General features: G+C 37.7%; 1 protein-coding gene across 2 annotated transcripts in view; it reads left to right on the forward strand.

Moving 5' to 3' along the window:
* Positions 1-239: 239 nt before the first annotated feature.
* LOC149818186 (Zinc finger, C3HC4 type (RING finger) family protein) overlaps positions 240-22,703 on the forward strand; it is a 125,784-nt gene continuing 103,320 nt past the window's right edge. The window contains exons 1-2 of one of the 2 annotated variants that reach the window (XM_089984741.1): positions 240-898; positions 6,818-7,544. In XM_089984741.1, coding sequence (XP_089840867.1) covers positions 555-898; positions 6,818-7,544 — 1,071 coding nt within the window. In that variant the 5' untranslated portion in view covers positions 240-554. The remainder of the gene's footprint in view (positions 899-6,817; positions 7,545-22,703) is intronic. The other variant, XM_089984742.1, reaches the window with a different exon arrangement.

The raw sequence follows: 22,703 nt of genomic DNA on the forward strand, positions 1-22,703 counted from the left end.
GTTTTTGTTGGAAAATAATTTCAATGAAAATCAAACTAACGTTCAACACATTATCTTTATTAAAAAAAAAACGTGAGCAGAAAGATGACGTCTTGGTGAAACGGATATTCGTGTGATTGCCCTCCCCCACTTAAGAGCTCAAGAACTGCTGACTCCTTTCTGAGCACGCATAGATGCCGTCCTTTTCTCGAGAGCACGTCTCCGCCTATAATTTTGCGCTCCTCTCGTCCTCCGCGTGCTTCGATCTCGGGTCTCCCGTGAGGAGGAATCGCGTCGGAAGGCCATCGGTAATTCCCCACTTTCATTTTTTCGTGGTGAAAAGTCCGCGAAATTTATCACGATATAAATTCGAACGGTTCTCCGGATTCCCATTCAGTCGGCGAAGAGGTCTCCCGTCTCGTCATTGGAACTAGGGTTTCTTCGTTCTCTTCAACTCCCCTCATCGCGATAGATGATTTCTAGGGTTTCGATTTCTTCATATTGGATGCGGAAGGGTTTTTGATCCATGAGACGCGGTTTATTTGCGCGGTCAACCGATCAAATCCAAGGGGGATATGGACTCGCATGGAGGAGGTTCGCCCTTCCTGGAGGATTTCGGCCAGAAGGTCGATCTGACTCGAAGGATACGCGAGGTTCTCGTGAATTACCCTGAGGGGACGACGGTTCTGAAGGAACTCGTTCAGAACGCGGACGATGCGGGCGCCACGCAAATATGCTTGTGTCTGGATCGCAGGACTCACGGGATCGTCTCCTTGTTGTCGGAGAATCTGGCGGAGTGGCAGGGCCCGGCGTTGCTCACTTACAACAACTCGGTGTTCACGGAGGATGATTTCGTGAGCATCTCGCAGATTGGAGATAGCAAGAAGCAAGGCCAGACGTGGAAAACCGGGCGTTTCGGGTAATTCTTGATAGTAATCTTGTCAAAATTCGTATCCATGAGACAGTTCTAGCTTGATTGTGAATGTTTTGGTTTCCATGATAGCTTCGGTGACCGCTCTAGATACACTGCGAGTCGATCGTTCTTGTACTGGTCTGTTCGGCATTGGCTTTCAGGATATTAAACAAGAAAATCGTTTATATACGTAGGAAGAGTGGTTTTGCGCAAACCATTCTACTTTGCTCGGAACTGGGGCGGGGGTGAGAACCCTCTAAATTGTGCCAAGTCACCCATATAGGATTTTCTTTTTATATGCTTATTATTGCAGGATGTCTTGTCTTGTGCCTGGTTGATAAATGAACCAATCAATGCTAAACAAACATGCATGTTCAACACACATTTGGTTTGACGCAGACACTAGCTATACTACTGAACAAGAACACAAATCAGAGAATTTTTAAATCCAAAATCAAGAAGATCAAAGGGGTAGTTGGTCACTGAATTCTAGTGGTCAAGTTTAATTGACATTAAGAGAGTTGTGATTATTTGCATTTTTGTTTTTATGTTAAGGTGGGAGGTTAAATGGTAGATATCTCATTATTTAATAACAATACATAAAGTTTGGCAACGGTAGTTATTTTTTTTTGTCGTATTTAGGTGCATGGCATCACAACTTTTTGCTCCATATATTAAGGGATTTTTTTATCAGTAGATTAAAAGAGACTAGTAATGTGCTGGTGCTATGAAAGGCTATACCATTCCAATTCCATATTATAGGATTCATCCAAAACAAGGGGCCACACTTGCAAGAAAGCAAATTAGATTGATATATCGATACACAATTAAGTATTAGGAACACAAACTATACATTCAACCATAACAAGAATTCAAGCAAGGAAACCACCTTCATGAATCATGTATGGAACATATTTGCTGTGGAAATTTGGAAAGACACAAAATCAAACAATGATGAGAGAGAGAGAGAGAGAGAGAGAGAGAGAGAGAGAGAGAGAGAGAGAGAGAGAGAGAGAGAGAGAGAGAGAGAGAGAGTAATGGGTTGGTGCTAAATGAAATATGCTAAATGATACATGTTAAATGGGGTTTTTCTGCTCTTCCGGTGCTTTTTTTTTTTTCGCAGTTTCGACCCCATAAATGGGTTGGGTGTGATCGATTTACGAGGAATCCATACCTGGATCACGTGTTTTTGATGAAAAGAATGGTATTTAGAGCCTTGAAAATTTATACAGATTTTGGACCGTTGATTTTTTGAACCTTATAAAAACCAGTGTTTTAAAACTCGCCGAGTCAACTCGTTAACTCGGCTCGGCTCGACCCTCCAGCGAGTCAACCCGACAAGGCAAACTCGGTTTGCCAAAACTCGGGCTGACTCGGCCTGACTCGGGCGAGTTTTTGGATGTTTGAAATTTGTTTTTTGAGTTTCAAATTACAGTTTCGAAATATATAAGTACATATATTTTAACAAGGGTTACCCCCAGATTTTGTATAAAAAGGAAAATAAAAATCATTTAAAGATCAAAAAGCATTTAAATCCATAGAATAAAATCGCCATGTTGTTCGAACTACTGTTCACCCTGTGTTATCAACTTATTCTAGCAAAATATTTTAAAGAAATGATTCTCACTATATATGGAGGGTCAATTGTGCCTATGGGAAGTCACATTTAGGTTTCATCATCCATTTGTTATGTGAACAAGCATTGTACATATTCAAATATTAGTAGTCTTTTTATAGTTGTGCCATTAATATATTTCCTGCATAGTTTTATACATGAGAAAATTGCTTATTTATGTTGATATTGGGCATTCTGTAAACTTTCAATATGCACATATATCCCTATTTTACATTTATGGATTTGTTAGAGAGGGAATTAAAACTTTTAAAACAAGCTAGCATATATGATTGGCCATTTTAGGAACCTTAGGTAGTAGCAAACTGAACTCACGGTGACCAAATCCTCTAATTCAAGTCATGAATTAGTCAAAGTGCTTGTATAGATATCAAATTCAATTATTCAAGCAAACCTCTATAGCTCTTTGCAGTTGTTTTTATATTCTTACAGACATTTGGAGACTATGTTTACTCAAAAACATGGTTTCAGACAAATTATATATTGTTTTTCTTTTAAAATCAAAAGTTAACAAAACCTGGTCCGAGTCACCGAGTTGACCCGCTGAGTCACGAGTCAATAAAGAACGAGTCGAGTTCCGAGTCACGGGTTTTAAAACCTTGATAAAAACCCACCCATGTGTCGGAATCAAACACTTAAAGAGCTGATCCCTATAAAATCAAATACATAGATCACATTTGTACAGTCAGAATTTAAAATTAAAATGAAAAAAACCCTGAAAATCCCATTTAGCACGTATCATTTAGCATATTTCATTTAGCACCTACCCATTACTCTCTCTCTCTCTCTCTATATATATATCTTTGTACCCACAATTTTTGAAATTGCCGCGTCGTACCCTACATACCTGCACCCATACCCATGCGACAGACTGTTCCACCATAGATTATGTTGGTACACACTTGTTTTACATAGATCTTAAGCTCCAAAAACTAAATCTAAACATTGGATCATGATTAACATATTCCATTTATTATTTGCTGTTAAAGTTGTTTCAAATATGATGTTTTCTATCATTTTTAAACCACCCTTATTTTTATAAATTGTTAGCCTTTGATTTTCACCATCTCAAAAAATGAAATCTTATGCTGTATTAAACACAAATAAATAGTTTTTATATATGTATATATATTCTATGTGCAATATTGTACAATTTTATGAATTATGCAATATGTTACACTGAATTACACACTTATAATTCATTCATAGTTACAATCATATGTTTATTGCTTAGTTTTATTTATTGTAATATTTTTTGGTTTTCTTGATGTTTTATTTTTTTTAGTTCCGCCTAAGCCAACTAGTCCCTCCTAGGCTCCGACTAGTTCTTTTTAGGGTCTTCCGCCCAGGCCCCAACTGATGCTTTTTGTCAACTAAGATAAGGAGAGTGAAGCCTCACAAACCTTTCATTCTACTCCCGTCATCCTGTCATCCACAAACCACTACAAAATTCTCTAAAGAAAAAGAAATCCAACCATGGTTGAAAGCATCGACATAAGACCCCAAGAAGTAGATATTTCTTTTGCAACGACACAAAGACTCCAAAAAAAAAAGTATGGAGGATTCACAATGAGAGTCACTCACTTGTTATCATTTCTCATGGGTTTGATCCATCCTATTGATCAACCAATGTGGTACTTGGTTCCAATTGCTAGAAAACTTATCGAGCCAACATGATCAAGTGGAACAATAGAAGAGTCTAATGAAGGTTGTTGAGCGAAAAACCATTGCCTTCAATATGAAGAGTGGAGCTGTTATAGAGAAGAATGTGGGTATTGAAGAAGAAAATATAGTGAGAGGGGTGAAGAAGAGAGGGTGGCCTCGGTGTCCAAATCCAAGAGCCAAGAATGTTCGTGAACAGTTTCAAGTAAAATAATTTGAAGCAGTTTTTTTGGAGTTCAACAATTTACTGGTTGAACAAGAGAAAAAAAGGAAGAGTGGCAAGCATGAGAGAGAGAGTTCCTGTTTTTAAGGAGCTTTGTCTGAAAAAGTTTTCTACGGTGCTTTCTATGTGCTAGAAAATTGTTTGACTTGGGAAAACCTTGTCAACACTTAAAAATAAAAGTGAGAAATTTGAAGGCCTCTCTCTCTCTCTATCTCTTTGCCCCAAGCCCCCCTCAACGTGAAGGGTTTTCTAAGATATTGGGATGTTAAGATTTTTAAAGCTTGAGATAAATTAAAAAATTCACCCTAGAGTGGCCATTTTCTCCCAATTCGTACAATCTCCTCCTCCATATGAATTCAGGTTTATTTGTCTTCTATTGCCCAATAAGACTTTCCCAATCTCTCATTTTGCCATCCTCCAGTTTTGCTTGCATTATAATGCCAACATAAGCCTTTCCTGATCATCTTTTAGACTTCTTCTGAATGGAATCTATGACCAAGGGTCTTTCCAAAACCTAGTTTTCAATGATTTGAGTGAAGAAAGCAAATCCTTCCACGGGTAATCCTTTTTGTCTATTACTTTGATCTTTGACAATCTCATGGGAATCTTACCACTTTAATCCGTCAGTCTCTTTTATCTTTGGTTAAGAGACACCATCCTTTCATCACCACAAGCATGATTTATAAGTTCAAGCCATTAAATGCTAAGTTCTCCTTTACTTATGGGTAATGGGAATGTGTTCCAACCAGCCAAATTTGGTGCCTTTCTAAATGTAAGATCTCATGTATTTGCTAATTTGTGAAGGTAAGGACTTAGAATGATCAACAAGGATAAAATAAATATAGTCTGACTTGATAAAAGTAACCCTAGCTGTCAATGTATGAGAATCTGATCATTCAATACAGATTTTGTTGTTGAATCTTGTCTTCCACTTCGTTTCAAAGGCTGATGCTGGGTTCCATTAAAAAGAGCATGTCAAACTATTCACTGGTAGTTGTCTCCAATATAGAACCCCAAATATTTGATATCATGCTTGGCTCTTGAAACTGAATCTAAAAGGGTTGAGGGCTCATTTATTATTAAAATTTGAGTCCTTTTTATTTGAAACACTCTTAGTGCAAGCCGAATTCTCCAAGTTTATTATAACATGCCATCTCAGTCATCTCCAAAGATGCGGATTTCATCCTTGAGTTGCAGGTGTTTTAGTGGAGGATTGATGCATGCATCTTTAATGCATTTTTCGACCTACCATTTTGAACATCAATATAGTGTCTCCTTTACTATGTTGAATAGAAGTGGTGAGATGTGGTTGCATTGTCAGAGTCTTTTCCTTGTTTAAAAGAGTCTTGCTAATCTACCATTGATGCAAAGCACTTTTGCTCCTGACAATATGCACATCCAAATCTTACACCATTATTTAATGTTTTTTGTGTGCCTACTTTAGAAAAGCTTTAATCTTGTGCACAGTTTCATGATCTAAGATAGTTTAATTAATATCCATGTTGGATTTAAATTTGTCATGCTTTTTTTTGGTTTTCTGCTACGAGGAGTGGGTGGTTAACCTTAATTCTTTCACAGTACTTTGATGCTGATTTTACATATGTTAGATAAGAGAGAGAGAGATGCTAGTACGTTGATATATTGCTTGTTTCCTTCTTTGGGATTAAGTCTAACATGGATCTGTTGAATTCCTATGGAGTGCTGTGTTTGCATGGATTTCCTCTGGATAACTTATTAGTAACTCAGTCTCATATGACTCATCAGATTTTGATATATTGCTTGAATCACCTCTAATAAGCTTGGTTTGCAAATTTTCTGATTTCAAATAGGGAAGCTTGGAGTCCATCCATCAGCCCTTTTTGTCATTTAGAAAGCAATTCTCCTCTTTTAAATTCTTGAAACTCTAAAGGTGCTTTAAGCATCTACCTTGGTTGTAGGCTTTGTTTATACAGGTCATAGACGTAAGATGGGACCTTTCTAAGAATGTTTCCTTCATCTGCGAATGTGATCCCATCAATGCTAATGGAATTGATTTTGTTGATTGTTTTGTGCAAAGGATTCTAGTTAGCTAGTGTACAGTTTGCATTTGATGCCTGTGGTGGAAAAATAAATTGGATAGGATTAAATGTTTTGTTGCCAAGTGAAATTTTCATTTAAAAAACTCTATGTGTCTCTTTGCAATGATCTGCCCATTCTTTGAATATCATTGTGAGATCTCTAGGAGCTGTTGTTCCTTACCCATTCTCCACCAAATAAAAGTACTTTAATAGATCTGCCTCTGTCATCACGCACATCATGCTGGTGCATTTCACTATATGGGTAAAAACTTATTCATGCTTGTGCAAATTTCTTTTGCACATGATTAGGCAAAAAGAATATTATGCCTGTCTGACTTTTTGCTTTGTAGGGTTGGTTTCAACTCGGTGTATCATCTCACAGATCTACCTTCTTTTGTGAGCGGGAAGTATGTGGTGTTATTTGATCCCCAGGGGATACACCTTCCAAATGTCTCATCTGCAAATCCAGGAAAACGTCTGGACTATGTTAGCTCATCAGCTATTTCACTTTATAACGATCAATTCTTACCATATTGTGCTTTTGGCTGTGACATGAGAAAGCCTTTCAATGGAACATTATTTCGTTTTCCTTTGAGAAATGCAGATCAGGCAGCTATAAGCAAGCTGTCCGGGCAGGTGTACTCCGAAAGCGACATCAGTTCCATGTTTAATCAATTCTATGAGGAATCTGTTTTCACACTGCTCTTTCTTAAGAGTATTACATCGATAGAAATGTGTATATGGGATGATAATGCTAGTGAGCCGCAGAAGATATATTCATGCTTCATTGAGTCACCTACTGATGACATAGCTTTTCATCGTCAGGCAATTTTGAGATTATCTAAGTCTGTAAAACCCTCAACCGACCAGACAGATTCCTTTTCATTAGACTTTTCAAGAGGGAGACTATGTGGGACTAGCTTTGAGAAGAGGACAGACAAATTCTTCATTGTACATGCTATGCCATCTTCGTCTAGCAGAATTGCCAATTTTGCGGCGGCAGCAGCAAAAGAACATGATCTACACCTACTGCCCTGGGCATCAGTTGCGGCATGTATTACAGATGGATTGATTGAGGTAGGCTACAGAATTTTGTTTCTTGGAACTCTGTAAAATTTCTAACTACCCATATTATTTTGGCTGCTGATGTATATTTCTCATGCTGTTATCTGACTGCTGTGTTCATCCGTATGCTATTTGCTGCTCAATTTCTTGAAATTTGGTACCATTTATTCTGCAAGACATCTCTCTTTTTGCTATAATCTTGATAGGCTGGGAAAGCTGAACTGGCATGATGGGGGAGTGGGATGAAATATTTTATTTTTTCTTAGATATAGTAGGGTGACCCTGGATTTTTGTTGGGAAGCATGACTTGGTAGTATGATATAATTTCTCATCTAGTACATCCTAAAAATAGACTCTAGGGTCACATATGAAGAAAGAGTTTGATGAATGGGGCATTCCAATGGCGATTTTCAACTCTATTAAATATGACAGATACTACAACCTGGACATGTGTATTTGAGTGCTCTGAAATCTTTATGGATATCAATTTATTTACCATTTTCTTTGGGGATGTGTTTACAGATTTTCCATCAAGTTGATATATGTTTAAGGACCATTGCTAATGGTGGTGTTTTTTTGCATTACATCAGTGCCCCAAAGCTTGGTGATTTTATAGAAAACTGACCTAGAAAAGGATTTGGATAATGTTTATTGGATTATCTACATTGGCTCCTGAAAAAAATGATATTTGGGATAAAGTGGAGATAGTGGATGTGAGATTTCTTTTGTTGGTGTTCATTTCGGCTTGGCTTTAAGTAGAATCAAGCACAATTGGGTCTTAGCTATTTTTTGTTGCCTCTCCTCAATTTGACATAAGTTTTATCTAGAAAGTGGCTCTAGCAATTCTCTAATAAATGGTATTAGTGTCTCCCTTACTATGTTGAATAGAGGTGGATGTGTTATAAGTTATTGAAGATAAACTACAAAAATCCTAGAGAAATTGTTGCCATTTATTGTTGTGGAAGCTACCAATCCATTCAGGATTAATGGCAACAAAAACATGGACGAGAATACGAAAAACTAACTGCCAGTATATCTTCGGTTGCCAGTTGGGCATACCAATAAAAATCTTCATGCTTTTCAGTGCAACCAAAGTGACCCTTTGGAAGGATGTTGAAAATACACGATTTTCACGAAGCTCCAATCTCGGGCAACCCATATCCTATGTCACATAGGTGTGGCTGCGGCAATGCAGCACTTTAAGAAAATTTGGGTGCGGGAGTGTGTGTGTGTATATATATATATATATAGATAGAGAGAGAGAGAGAGAGAGAGAGAGAGAGAGAGAGAGAGAGAGAGAGAGAGAGAGAGAGAGAGAGAGTTTGGGTCTAGATCAAGTGTGGATCTATATCCAGACCCACCTTTTTTAATAAAAAGGTGGGGGTACGAAACCCCTTCTCATTTTGAGTTTAGATCAGAGTTACCGGAAGCGTCTAGGTAAAAGGGGAAGCGCGAAACGTCGCGCTTCCGAAGTGTGCGGGGAAGCGCCACTTTTAAATGGGAAGCACGCTTCCCATCACGCTTCCCCAATTTTTTCAATTATTTTGTATTTTGTATTTTGTATTTTTTATTTTTATTTTTTCGCTTCCCCCTAAGTGGTTCCACGCTTTCCTAGGTCGCTTCCGGTTCGCTTCCTAGGTCGCTTCCGAGACGATTCCGGCCTCGCTCCTAAGTGGTCCCACGCTTTCCGCTTCCTAAAATTTTGAAAGTGCCTCGCTTCCCGCTCCCACTTCCCATATCGCTTCCCGCTCCCGCTTCCTCAACTGGCAACCATGGTTTAGATCAAGTGTGGACCGGGTCCACACTTGATCCAGACCGACCTTTTTAATAAAAAGGGGGGCACAAAAACCCCTTTTCTCTCTCATAGGTGGGTTTAAACCCCCTTCTCTCTCTCACACTCTCTTGAGTCGGGGCACGGAACCCCCCTTCTCTCTCTCTTTCTCAGGTGGAAAGAAGTGAGAAGAAGCGGAGGAGGAGGTAGCTGCTCACCGGTGTGCTGTCACTCTCTGCTCACCAATATGCTCTCTCTCTCTCTCTTCTTCTCCTTCTCTTCCTCTTTTGTCTTTTTCCCTCTCCTCTTCCTCTTTCTTCTTCCTCTTTCTTCTTCCTCGTCCTTTTTCTTCTTCCTCCCTATTTCACTGGCATAAAAAAAGGGTCACTATTTTTTAATGGTCCAAAATGGACTCGGTCAAAGTTGATCGAGTCTGTTTTGGACAAATATAACCCCGGGTGTGGGTTGACTGCACCTAGGGTTATATTGATGGCACTGGGTGCCGCACCCGCATCACATCGTGTCGACGCGGGTGCATCACCAAGTTTAGTGAGTCCTATGACTTAGCCCATATCCTTTATAGGCAACAAGAGAGACCATGACCAAATCCTTTTTGCTAGTTAATCGATTTGCTTCTCAATTTTTCTCTTTTTCCAATACCATTTACTTCTCACTTTCTCTTTTTTCCTATGTCACAGGGATTCGGCCAGACAGGTGCCTCACTCGCGTCGACACGACGCGACGCGGGTGTTGGTGCGGGTGCGGTCAACACACCCAAGGTCATTTTGGTCTATTTTTTGGATATATTTTTTTTTAAAAATTGCCCTATGAAATGGGCTGCGGAATTTAAAAATCCCCCTTTTGGATGCTTGCAAATCTCTACAATGAAAACCGATATAGAAATCCCACTCTATAGTGTTCAGTGTTTGTGAAAGTGATGTTTTACAACCCGTACATAATTCACTGTGTACTGCTTGTTTGGGGTTTTAAAGCCCCCTTCATATATTTCTTCTTTTTACTCAAGAAATACCATGGGTGACACTAAACAGAGTACACCATTTTCATTGACAAGAGATCCTTTAAAAAAAAAGAAACCCATGAAACGGACTAAAACCAAGGAGAAGCAAAAGAGAAAAAAATAATAGAGAAAACAGAGATGGAGAAGAAGAAAGAATGAACAAGTAGGAAATTAAAGAGTACCAGCAAGTTTAGGAAGGGAGCGCCAGCTGCCATGGCCATTCTTATTGATGTAATCGACCAAGATCTCGTCTTCTTCAGCCGTCCACAGACCCTTTTTTAACCTTTGCTTTTCACAACATGGAGCTCTCCCCATCTCTCTCTCTCTCTCTTTCTCTCTCTCAGACGAAGGAGAGCCAAAAGAGTGCTGTGTGATCGACTCCTTTAGCTATAAAATACTCAAAAGTATTCCGTAGGATTCGAAAATCTCAATTGCTGCTTTCTTCCTCAGGAGGCAAAAAGATCACAAGCAGCACGAAAACAAAGGCGACATAGAGAGAGCAATGAATGAAAGGTGACCCAGACTGGTTCAATACTGCGCTCTGTCAGGCATGAATTAAATGACTGGTTCAATACTGCGCTCTGTCAGACATGAATTAAATGTCTGGTTCAATACTGCGCTCTGTCAGGCATGAATTAAATGACTGGTTCAATGCTGCGCTATGTCAGGCATGAATTAAATGAGTTGTACAGACTTCACATTCACCTTTCCAGCTCTCCACCTCGATCATCGCGTCAGAGAGAGAGAGAGAGAGAGAGAGAGAGAGAGAGAGAGAGAGAGAGAGAGAGAGAGAGAGAGAGAGATTATTATCACTACTCTTATGAGTGCGAAGCGCTGGCCCCGCCACATTATCGCTCGTGGTTAGGCCCACTTTCAATTTCATGGTGTCAACGGGTTTGGTTTGGTTTGGTTTAGTTCGGATTTAAGTGAAATCAAACTCAAACCCTATATGAGATAATGGTACCGGGTTATGGACTTGAGTCTAATGGAATCCATCATAAGAAACCATACCAGGATCCTGGACTAGAGTCTAATTCTCATCATAAGAGAAACCATACCCGAACCTTATAAGGTTACATAAATGATAAATCAGATCCCAAACCATACCTGCTAAAATAATAATTTTTTTATCATTTTTACATTGAAAAATACTAACTTAATTGGAACTCGGGCCGAGCCATATGAAATTTCACAAACTCAACACTCTTAGGCATAAAAAAGAAATGGTTGGTTAAGGAAAAACCATGAAAAGACCCATTTTTGCTTATCACAAAAATCATGTTTATTTTATCACAAGAATTTAATGAGAAGAACCCCCGGACCCCCCTTTTATATATATATACATATATATATATATATATACATATATATATATATATATATATATATATATATATATATATATATATATATATATATATATATATATATATATATATATATATATATATATATATATATATTGCCGCACCCCCGCACCCAAGGTTTTTGAAAGTGCCGCATCCCCACACCCGCACCCGCACCCATGTGACATAGCTTTTTTCTGATGCCCAAGTTTTGTGGCAATATGCAAAAATCTGTGACCTTTTTATGGAAGGAAGCAAGTAAAGATGAAATTCCTAGCATCAGAGTTGGTGTTTGGACAAGATTGATAAATTTGACAGTGGTGGTCAAGCTTAGTGGTCAACAGCATGACTTGGTCCTAACCTAGCACCTAGGTGAAGGGACACTAGATGCTGGTTGAACATCTGGGAAGGCCTAGGCAATTCTCACCTAGGTGTCACCTGGCAAACAGTTGCTCTTCGTGTTTCAGTTTATTTAATAAAATGCCATTCACATCCATGTTTAATGGGAATGAAGCTACAAAATGGTTCTCTCTCTCTCATGCAAGGCTGTCAAAGAAGAAGAGGAAATGTCGGGGGGGGGGTCCTCGATCATAGATTTGCATCAAATGATTTCATTAGTGGTGATTGAGACTTTCTTTTCTTCAATTTTGTTTCTGGATATGGTTTGGATCTTGATTTTATGTAACATAGTCACAATTCACAAATATCTACAATATTTTCAAAATATTGTGATATTATCACTGTATTTTCCACAAACAATATTAAAGGTAAAATATCATGATAATTTGAAAATATCACCAATCTAATCGTATTCTGATATTCTCGTGATAATGTCATAATATTATCAATTATTTATTATTTTTTACATCTTAAATATGTTTCTTTTCTCTCTTTTACATTTTTTGCTTATTTCTGTTAATATATATGTATTTTATTGTCTAAATATGTTATTTTTAAATTTTTAAATTTTTTTTAAGTCCTGAGATTTATCAACCTAACCTATAATATCGTGGGAAATTGCCTCGCTGAGACCAATATTTGTGTCTATGACTACATATGGATTTATTTAAGAACATTTTGGATTTCTATCTCTAGATTTATATATGCTAAATATGAGCTTTTGCCTTTTCAAAATTGTGTTAAAATTTCAATTTTTGATTTTTTTCATTAAATGCAGACTTTTTGTTAGTTGTGCCTTTGCCTGGTAATGGTTTAACATGCACATTTGTATGTACCGACTTTTAGCAAATAAAATCTTGAATTTGGTATTCTATTTTCTATAACTTCCCTTTGTATATAATGTTATAAAACATAAGTTTATCTTCATAAACATTTTTAAACATTGACATCACCATTGACTGCATAAGTGATGTAGTGGTGGCCCTCACCAAAATTTGGTGATGAGATTTGACCCCTCACAAAGTTATATGCTGTTAATGGTTAGTATGTGATTTACAGGTCAGTTTACTCTTGAAAAGGTACAAATCAAATGAGGCAATGCTCTAGCATTTTTGAACGGTTAAATAATGACTTTGAAAATCTTTTTGAAAGGAAATAGAGTGGGGAACAGATGGTAGGGAGATTCCCTTTTGGAGGGATCTGTCATTCTTTGAGCAACTAGTCAGATAAAACAATTTGTGCTAATATTGTATATCTGGTCAACTACTTCAATTAATGGGTAATGGTCGATCATATTTCAAAGAAGGTTATAATGAAATAAGGGGGAATTGATGGAATGTCTCATGGGGAAAAACCTTGAAGAAGACATGGTTGGGTGAAAGGGATAGAAAAATGTCAGTTGCATAGTGGAAGTCATTGTTTCACATTTCTTGTTGAACCTTTGGTTGTATCCCTCCATGAGATGGCCACAGGGGACCACACTTAATCCTCTTCTCTTGGATGGTATTATACCAAAAGCCTCTAACATTTGATATGTTTCAAGCATACGCCCACAAACTTCTAGCTGTCGTACATGTTGCCCTGAAATTGTTGTACCATCAATCTTTTTATCATAGTTTTTTTTGATGAATTTAGACTTATGGGGTTTTAAATTCTAAATTATATTGGGAAGCTGTATCTGAATAAGGGGAAAGAAGTGATTCACACAATGGCAGTGTCTCTTCACTATTTGGTGAAAAATGGGAAAAATGTAACAGATGGGTTAACAAAGGGACGAGAATGGTTTTTCTTGCTCTTGATCGCCTGGTGAAATAGAGAAATAGAGTAACAAGTAGATCCCTAAAGGCCAATTCGTGGTACATTTGGTACTGCATGAAAATGTATCCATTCTTGGGCTACCATTATGTGGTGGTGTGAATGGAATATTTTAGGACGGGAGTGGGTGCTTCCCATTTTCCTTGTTTTGTAATATTGGCTTGCAAAATTTGTTAGACTTTACATTCCTTTACTGAATCAAAGCTTTCTGTTTTTCAGTAGAAGAATTCATGAAAGGTTTAAATCTCATGTTAACATCCAACTCCTGCAGTAATATTTTCCTATGATCTTTTGATGTTTTCCAAATTATAAAGCATGAGTTTCTTTTGAAGCCGGACTCATCAATCTTGTTCTCCGGAATTTCTCCATATTTATGTTTCCGACAATATTTTGGAGTTTTTATTGCCTACTTAAGAAAACTGATAATATCACAATATTTTGAAAATATCGGTGATATTGTTGACCATGTTTACATCTCAGTTTCCTTTTCTTCTTTGTATTTCTTGATTTTTTTTTATGTTCCACATTTTTGTCAGAAAACCTGTCTGTGATGATTTCTTATGAATTTCTTTTTCTAATTATGTTCTGATGCTGGAGTTTGTACCATGTTTAGTGTGGGCTTCCATTCTAGCAATTGTAACCACTTTCAAAAAGTGTGGATCCAAAGTGCGTTAATTTTATGTCCATGTCACATTCTAAAATTTTCATGATACTTAAAGGAGAGTCAGCTTGGTTTATAAGATCCATGGTGGCACTTATTTGTGGATAAATTGATTATTGGAATCTCCTGGGATGCTAGGAGCATTGTTCTTGAGGAAAACAAGAACTATAATTCCTGATACCTGTTAACGTGTATATATGTGTGTGTGTGTGTGTGTGTGTGTGTGTGTGTGTGTGTGTGTGTGTGTGTGTGTGTGTGTGTGTGATAGGAAATGTCCATCGGGTGCATTTCTGTCATTTTCAGAATTGTAATAGGGACTGCCCATTAGGGGCAGATAGGTAATTTTTTTTGTTTTATTTTCTGTATTTTATAGCTGTTGGGACAGCCCAACTAGTCGTTCCCTTGGTATCCTTTTTGCTCTATAAAAAGTGGAGATTTCCCCGTGTATATTTTATGCTTTTCTAAGCATATTTATCATAATCAAACATATATGTTTTACCTTCTTGCTCTCTAGTTGATTGTGCTTGTGTATCTCCTTTGTGAGATTGTATTAGGCCCATAAGTGGCCTTTTGTTTGTGTTTGTGTATCTCTTTTGAGAGATTGTATTTGGCCAATAAATTGCCCTTTTGTATTTGTGCATTCTTGTAGCCCTTAAAGGCACTTCTGGTTGGACTAGCCCCTTGGTCTCCTTTTTGCTCCATAAAAAGTGGAGATTTCCCCCATGTATATTTTATGCTTTTCTAATCATATTTATCATAATCAAACATATGTTTTTTACCTTGTTGCTTTCTAGTTGATTGTGTTTGTGTATCTCCTTTGTGAGATTGTATTAGGCCCATAAGTGTCCCTTTGTTTGTATTTGTGTATCTCCTTTGAGAGATTGTATTTGGCCAATAAGTTGCCCTTTTGTATTTGTGCATTCTTGTATTCTTTTTGTTTCATTACATGGTAGGGCTCTTAAATCTTGTGGACCCAAGATTGTACTCTTGATTGAAGATTCAAGTGCTCGTGTTGAAGCCTCTTAGTGGAATCTCCATAAACCTCTCTTCCCTTACTCTCTCTCTCTCTCTCCAATGGCCCACAAATAGATTGTCACCGTTCTCATCAAATTTGATGAGAGCAAGGAATTTTGACAATATGTTGATGGTTCCACTCTAGAACCTCAACCTATTCTCACAAAGACTACTATATTTAAGGTAGAGGATCAAAAGAAGAAACTTAAAAAGAAAATGAGAGAGAAAAGACCTTGTTAGACTTTAAGAAAGCCTACAAAGGATGGGAGGTGGGTTATCCAAAGGTCCTCTCCCTTTTTATGGGTAGCATCTATGCATGAAGAACCATGCTCCAACATCCTTGAGTTTAAAAGGGTGGGTGAAGCATGGGAGTTTGTTAAACAAACCTATACCCCAAAAAAACAATGCTCATAAATGGGATTTAAGAGATTGTATTCATAATTGCAAACAAGGTGACAAGACAGTTAAAGAGTACTATAATGCTCTCAAAAGGCTTTGGGATCAAATAGCCAAACTAGAGCCAATATGAGAGGACTACAAATGATGTTGGGAGGACTTCAAATGATGTTCTTCAAAGAAAGAAGCAAATTCTTGAGGAACAACTTTTCCAATTTATAAGAGGCCTTAGACTCGAATTTGAACAAGTTCGGGTAAATATCATAGGAAAAAATCTCGTCCCTTACATGAGGTGTTGGCCGAAGTTTGTATGGAGGAGACAAGGTTAAAATCCATGTCCAAATCCAAAGAACCTAAAGATAATGTGTTGGCCATATCTAGACCTGGTGCCAACACCTATACTTACAAGCCACATTTTTTCAAGCCTTATTTTGAAAAACCTTGCAATGATGATGAGAGGAAAAAGATCATATGCCATAATTGTGGAGAACCTAGGACATATTAAACTCTATTTCCCCAAATTCAAAGGAAGAGAAGAAAAGGTGGCATCCGTGAGAACTTCTCAAGATGACAAGCATGAAATCGATGGAGATCCCAAATCTGATGGAACCATGACCTTGACTAATGTAATGAAATATGCGGAAAAGAAATGTATGTCCTACAATGGACATTCACACATAGAAATCAAAGAACAAGTCCAAAAGAGGACATACACAAAAGCCAATAATGGCTAGAAAGCATAAAATCTTATAAATGCACAAAAGGGCTTGAAGAAGCCACACCTTACAAAGGGGGAGACCCCACTTATTTATAGGCAAGAGAGTGAGGGAGAGTTAGAGAAAAGCAAGAGAGAGAGACCATTGGGAGTCCCAACAAGGAGTCGTTGGGCTCCCAACGGTCACAATTGTGACCGTTGGGGGCCCAACGACTCTTTGTTGGGCCCCCCAATGGCTGTGCATTAAATGCACAAAAAGAAATAAAAAAAGACAAAAAAGAAAAAGGAAAAAATAGAAAAAGAAAAAGGAAAAAAGAAGAAAAGGAAAAAGTCTAAAATGCCCCTATTGGGCGAGATTACAAAACTATCCCTCATCGGGTAGTGAATGAGAAATATATATATATATATATATATATAAATATAGGTATTACATATATTTTAACACCCTCCCTCAAGCTTTACGGGGATACAACAGAAAGCTTGTTGAGAAGAAACATGAAACGAGGAGCAGCAAGAGCTTTGGTGAAAAAGTCCGCCAACTGATACTCGGATGTGACATAGGGCAGTGCTATGGTTCCTTTTAGGTATTCATCTCGAACATAGTGGCAATCCATCTCAATGTGTTTAGTACGCTCATGGAAGGTGTGGTTACTTGCAATATAGATAGCACTCTTGTTATCGCAACACATCTTCGACGGAATTGAGATGACGATGCCCATATCACAGAAGAGACTTCTAAGCCACACAAGCTCCATGGTTGTAGTGGCCATTGCACGATATTCCGCTTCAGTTGAGGAAAATGATACTTTATGCTGCTTCTTGCATCTCCAAGAAATCATAGAGTCACCTAGGAAAACACAAAAACCAGTGGTTGAGACTCTATCATTGGGATTTCCTCCCCAATCAGCATCTGTATAAGCAATTAAATCAAGGGATGATGAAGAGGAAAGAAAAACTCCCTTAGTTATGGTGTTTTTAATATATCTGACAATTCTTAAGACTGCACTCATGTGCACAGTTGTAGGTGCATGTTGAAACTGACTGACGGAGTGAACTGCATGAGCTATGTCTGGCCGAGTGATGGATAAGTATGTCAGAGACCCAACGAGTTGATGGTAGGGAGTAGGATTCTCAAGAAGTGTCCCATCTTCCAGTCTCAGCTTTGCATTGATAACCTCAGGGGTTTCTGTCTTCTTATCATCCGAAATTCCAGATTTGGCACAAATGTCAGCAGCAAGTTTCATCTGAGAGAGGATGTACCCTCGAGGTGAATATGCAACTTCAATACCTAGAAAATATCTTAAGAAACCAAGGTCAGACATGTCAAAATTTTCTTTTAAAATTTTCTTAATATCATGGATTCCTTGCTCATCACTTCCAGTGATGATCATATCATCAACATATAGTAGTAGAATAACTACAGAGGACCCTGCACTTTTCACAAATAACGCAGTGTCAGTATAACATGAACGAAAATTTAAGCCAGTCATTACAGTACTAAATCTGTCATGCCAAGCTTTTGGAGCTTGTTTTAACCCATATAGTGCCTTTTTTAGTTTAAGAACTTTGTTTTCACCAATAGATACTCCTGGTGGAGGATCCATATAGACCTCTTCACTTAGTTCGCCATTAAGAAATGCGTTCTTAACATCCAATTGATAGATAGGCCATTTTTTAACGGATGCAACCGCAATAAGAGTCCTAACACTAGTCATTCTAGCTACGGGAGCAAAGGTTTCTTCATAGTCTATTCCGTACTCTTGAGCATATCCTTTCGCTACCAACCTAGCTTTATAACGTTCTAATGACCCATCACTTTTAGTTTTAATTTTGAAGACCCATCTACATCCAATAGACTTCTTTCCAGTGGGTAATGAGGTTATTTCCCAAGTTTTAGCCTTTTCAAGGACACTAAGTTCAAGTTTCATGGCTTCAACCCATTGAGGAATGTTTTTGGCTTCATTATAGTGTGACGGTTCATGATAAGAGTGTAATGCAATTAGGCATGCCCTATATTTAGGTGTTAGGGACTCATAGGAAACAAACCTATTAGGAGGATTGGAAATCCGGCTAGATCTCCTTAAAGAGGTTTCTTCTATGTTAGAATTTTGAGAATATTTTTCTAAAGCGCTAATGGGAGTTTCTTGACCACGCCTAGCATAGGTTTGAATGGACCTATTTTCAACATCATTACTTGCATTTTCAACATTACTAAGAGGAGTATCCTCTAAATCATTAGGAACATCCTCTTCGTGAGGAGTCACATCTTCTTGAGAGAGAAGATCAAATAAGAAAGCATATTCGCTTTCATCAATATCTTTATTTTTCTCAAAACCGTTCTTATTTTCTAAAAATGTAACATCTTTGGATACATATAGTTTGTTGCTTTTGGGATCGAAGCACCTAAAACCCTTTTGATTTTCACCGTATCCTAAGAACACACATTCGATAGCCTTGGGAGATAACTTATCTCTTTTATGTGTAAGGACAAAACACTTACACCCAAAAATTCTTAATCTATTAAAATCGGGTGTTCTTTCAAAAAGTTTTCATATGGAGATATGTTTTGTAGGGATGAGGATATCATTCTATTTATCAAATAAGTGGAGGTTAAGGCGGCTTCGGCCCAATAGCATTTTGGAATTTCTTTGGAAATAAGAAGAGTCCTAGTGGTTTCTAAGATGTGTCTATGCTTTCTTTCGGCTAGACCGTTTTGTTGGGGAGTCCTAGGACATGACCTTTGATGACAAATTCCATTGGTTTCCAAATATTCTTGAAATTCATTTGATAGATATTCTCCACCGGAGTCGGATCGAAGAATGGAGATATTAGTTGAAAATTGATTTTTGACAATCATATGAAATTTTTTAAAGAAGTTAAAAACTTCGGATTTTAGATTGAGAAAATAGATCCACACATATCGAGTGAAATCATCAATGAAAGTAACATAATATGAGTATCCTCCTTTTGATATGACCGAAGAAGGACCCCAAACATCCGAATGAACTAATTCAAAGGGTCTTTTTGACACAAATGTTCTCTTTGGAAATAGGGTGGATTTCATTTTTCCAAAAATGCAACTCTTGCAAACAAAATGTTTCTCATTACAAAATTTCTTTCCAAAGGGAAAGGAGTACATTTTTGAGAAGCTTGGATGTCCAAGTCTTTGATGCCAAGTTTCTATATTTTTATCTTGGACATGATTACAAAATGAGTTAGTAGGAAGTTTCAAGTGGGTCATGTAGTAGAGATCTCCCCTCCTATGGCCTTGCCCAATCCGCTTCCCGGACTGGAGATCCTGTATAGAACAATCCTTGGTTGAGAAGGAGATTTCACATCCATGATCACATATTTGGGAGACCGATAAAAGATTTAAATTAAGTTGAGGTACTACTCTTACATTTGGCACAAAAAAATCTTTTGAAAAATCTAAGGTTCCAAAACTTTAACTTGTAAAGAGGTACCATTGGCGGTGGAAACAAAGGAATTTTTGGAGTTGCTACATACATTGGATAGTCCATTTTCAATAGGGGTCATATGAAAAGATGCTCCAGAGTCAAGGATCCAAGAAGGCGTACCTGGAGGAGAAGAAGAGGCAATGGCGGCTCCCGAAGTTGATGGCGACTTGAGTAGAATTTGTAGTGCTTCAGATAGTTGAGCAAGGGAGAAGGACTCTTTCCCTTTCATTGTCTCCTCCTTTTGTGGGATTTCTTCAATAATAGCAACTTTACCTTTTGGAGGTTCATTTATCTTTGGACAATTAGGTCTTATATGACCCGGTTCTTGGCAATGATGGCAAATGGCTTTCCTATAATTGCCATTATAGTTATTTTGCCTCCCAAAGTGTGGAGGCTTATATGCTTTCATATGATTGCCGGGTTTAGACACGGCAAAAACTTCATCTCCTCCTTTAATCATGCCAAGACGTGTTTCTTCTTGGCATATTTCGGCTATGGCATCTTCCAATGGAAGTGGTTTGGATCTATGAAGGAGGGAGGACCTAACTTGTTCATATTCGGGCCTAAGCCCATGTAAAAATTGGAAAAAGTGTTCTTTCTCCATTTGTTCTCTCCTCATTTCAACATCTTCACTTGATACCCATTTGGGTTCAAGAAGGGATAGCTCATCCCACAAAGGGCCAAGAGTGCTATAGTAATCTCTTACACCCATTTCACCTTGCTTAATGGTACGAATTTTTTCTTGGATGAAGAATTGACGAGCAAGGTCTTTTTGGGTATACATACCTTTCATAAAGAACCATGCTTCATTTGCTAGGCGGAATTTAGCAATGTTGGCGCAAATCTTTAACTCCACGTTGTTCATGAACCATGCAAGAATTTTTGCATGCTTACTTTCCCAATCTTCTACCTTGGATTGGTGATCTTCAATAGCTTTCATGCGAGCATTTCCTTCTACAGCTTTTTCTTGATCACCATCAATTTTCGTAAGTTGAAGTTGAGGTTCCCTAATGGTGCCCATAACGTATCCCCAAAGCTTTTTACCCTTGAGGTTGTTCTCCATGGCGGCGGCCCACATCATGTAGTTAGTACCATTGAGCTTGAAGGAGAGATCAATCTTTTGTTCTCCTTCCATTATATAATCAAGAATGGAGGACAAACAAAGAGAGATAAAACAAGACAACTAGCAATATGAATCAAGAGCACAACCAAGGCTCTGATACCATGTAATGAAATATGCGGAAAAGAAATGTATGTCCTACAATGGACATTCACACATAGAAATCAAAGAACAAGTCCAAAAGAGGACATACACAAAAGCCAATAATGGCTAGAAAGCATAAAATCTTATAAATGCACAAAAGGGCTTGAAGAAGCCACACCTTACAAAGGGGGAGACCCCACTTATTTATAGGCAAGAGAGGAGTGAGGGAGAGTTAGAGAAAAGCAAGAGAGAGGGACCATTGGGAGTCCCAACAAGGAGTCGTTGGGCTCCCAACGGTCACAATTGTGACCGTTGGGGGCCCAACGACTCTTTGTTGGGGCCCCCAATGGCTGTGCATTAAATGCACAAAAAGAAATAAAAAAGACAAAAAAGAAAAAGGAAAAAATAGAAAAAGAAAAAGGAAAAAAGAAGAAAAGGAAAAAGTCTAAAATGCCCCTATTGGGCGAGATTACAAAACTACCCCTCATCGGGTAGTGAATGAGAACTATATATATATATAAATATAGGTATTACATATATTTTAACAACTAACTCATGGAGGCTCTATAACCACTCCTTAATAACTTCTCTTAATCTATTTTGGGAGGCGCACTTGATCCCCTCACGATAAGGTTTCTTGACTTTTGGATTCCAGAATTTCCTTCTATATGACCCAAACAAATCTTTATTTTCCGATTGTGTCACTAATTCTATAAAAACACTTGATGGGTCCTCCCTTGACATAAAGGGCATTGAGAAGTTTTCAAACTTTTTTATTCCAAAAATTATATTTGTTTAAAAACTTAACTTGAACCTTCTTTCCGTATCCCAAATTATCGACCATAGATGTAGTGTCTCCTCATTGAACCAATGTTGGGGTGAAGAATCTCGTCAGAGAAGCGGATTGTGGATGACCATAGAGAAGGAGATCTCTACTACATGGACCAACTTGTTCTTCCAAGAGAAACTTTTTGTTATAATATACAAAATGTGGACATTGTTTTTGTAGCATCAAAGGCTAGGTCATTTTTATATATCTAAATTATCTTATGTACCACATTTGAAAAATTGTCTTGGTAAAATGAAAGCTTTTCATTTTTCCAATATGACCTTTTTCTTATCTAAAATTTTGAATTAGTGCACTTGGATGCAAGGGTCCCGCTCCCGTTCCTTCTAAAGGTGGTTATACTTACTATGTGATATTTGTTGATGATTATTCTCCATGATCTACTTTCTTAGGCACAATATGAAGTTTTTGAAATATTCAAAACTTTTCATAATCTCGTCAAAAATCAATTTAAAATCAATATATCCATTTTCACTTCGATTTAGTGAGATAGTTTATGTCAAAAGATTTCAAAGAATATCTTGAAT

Source organism: Nuphar pumila, chromosome 13 (genome assembly GCF_984573655.1).
Source record: "Nuphar pumila chromosome 13, dmNupPumi1.hap1.1, whole genome shotgun sequence".
In the NCBI taxonomy this organism is placed as follows: Eukaryota; Viridiplantae; Streptophyta; class Magnoliopsida; order Nymphaeales; family Nymphaeaceae; genus Nuphar; species Nuphar pumila.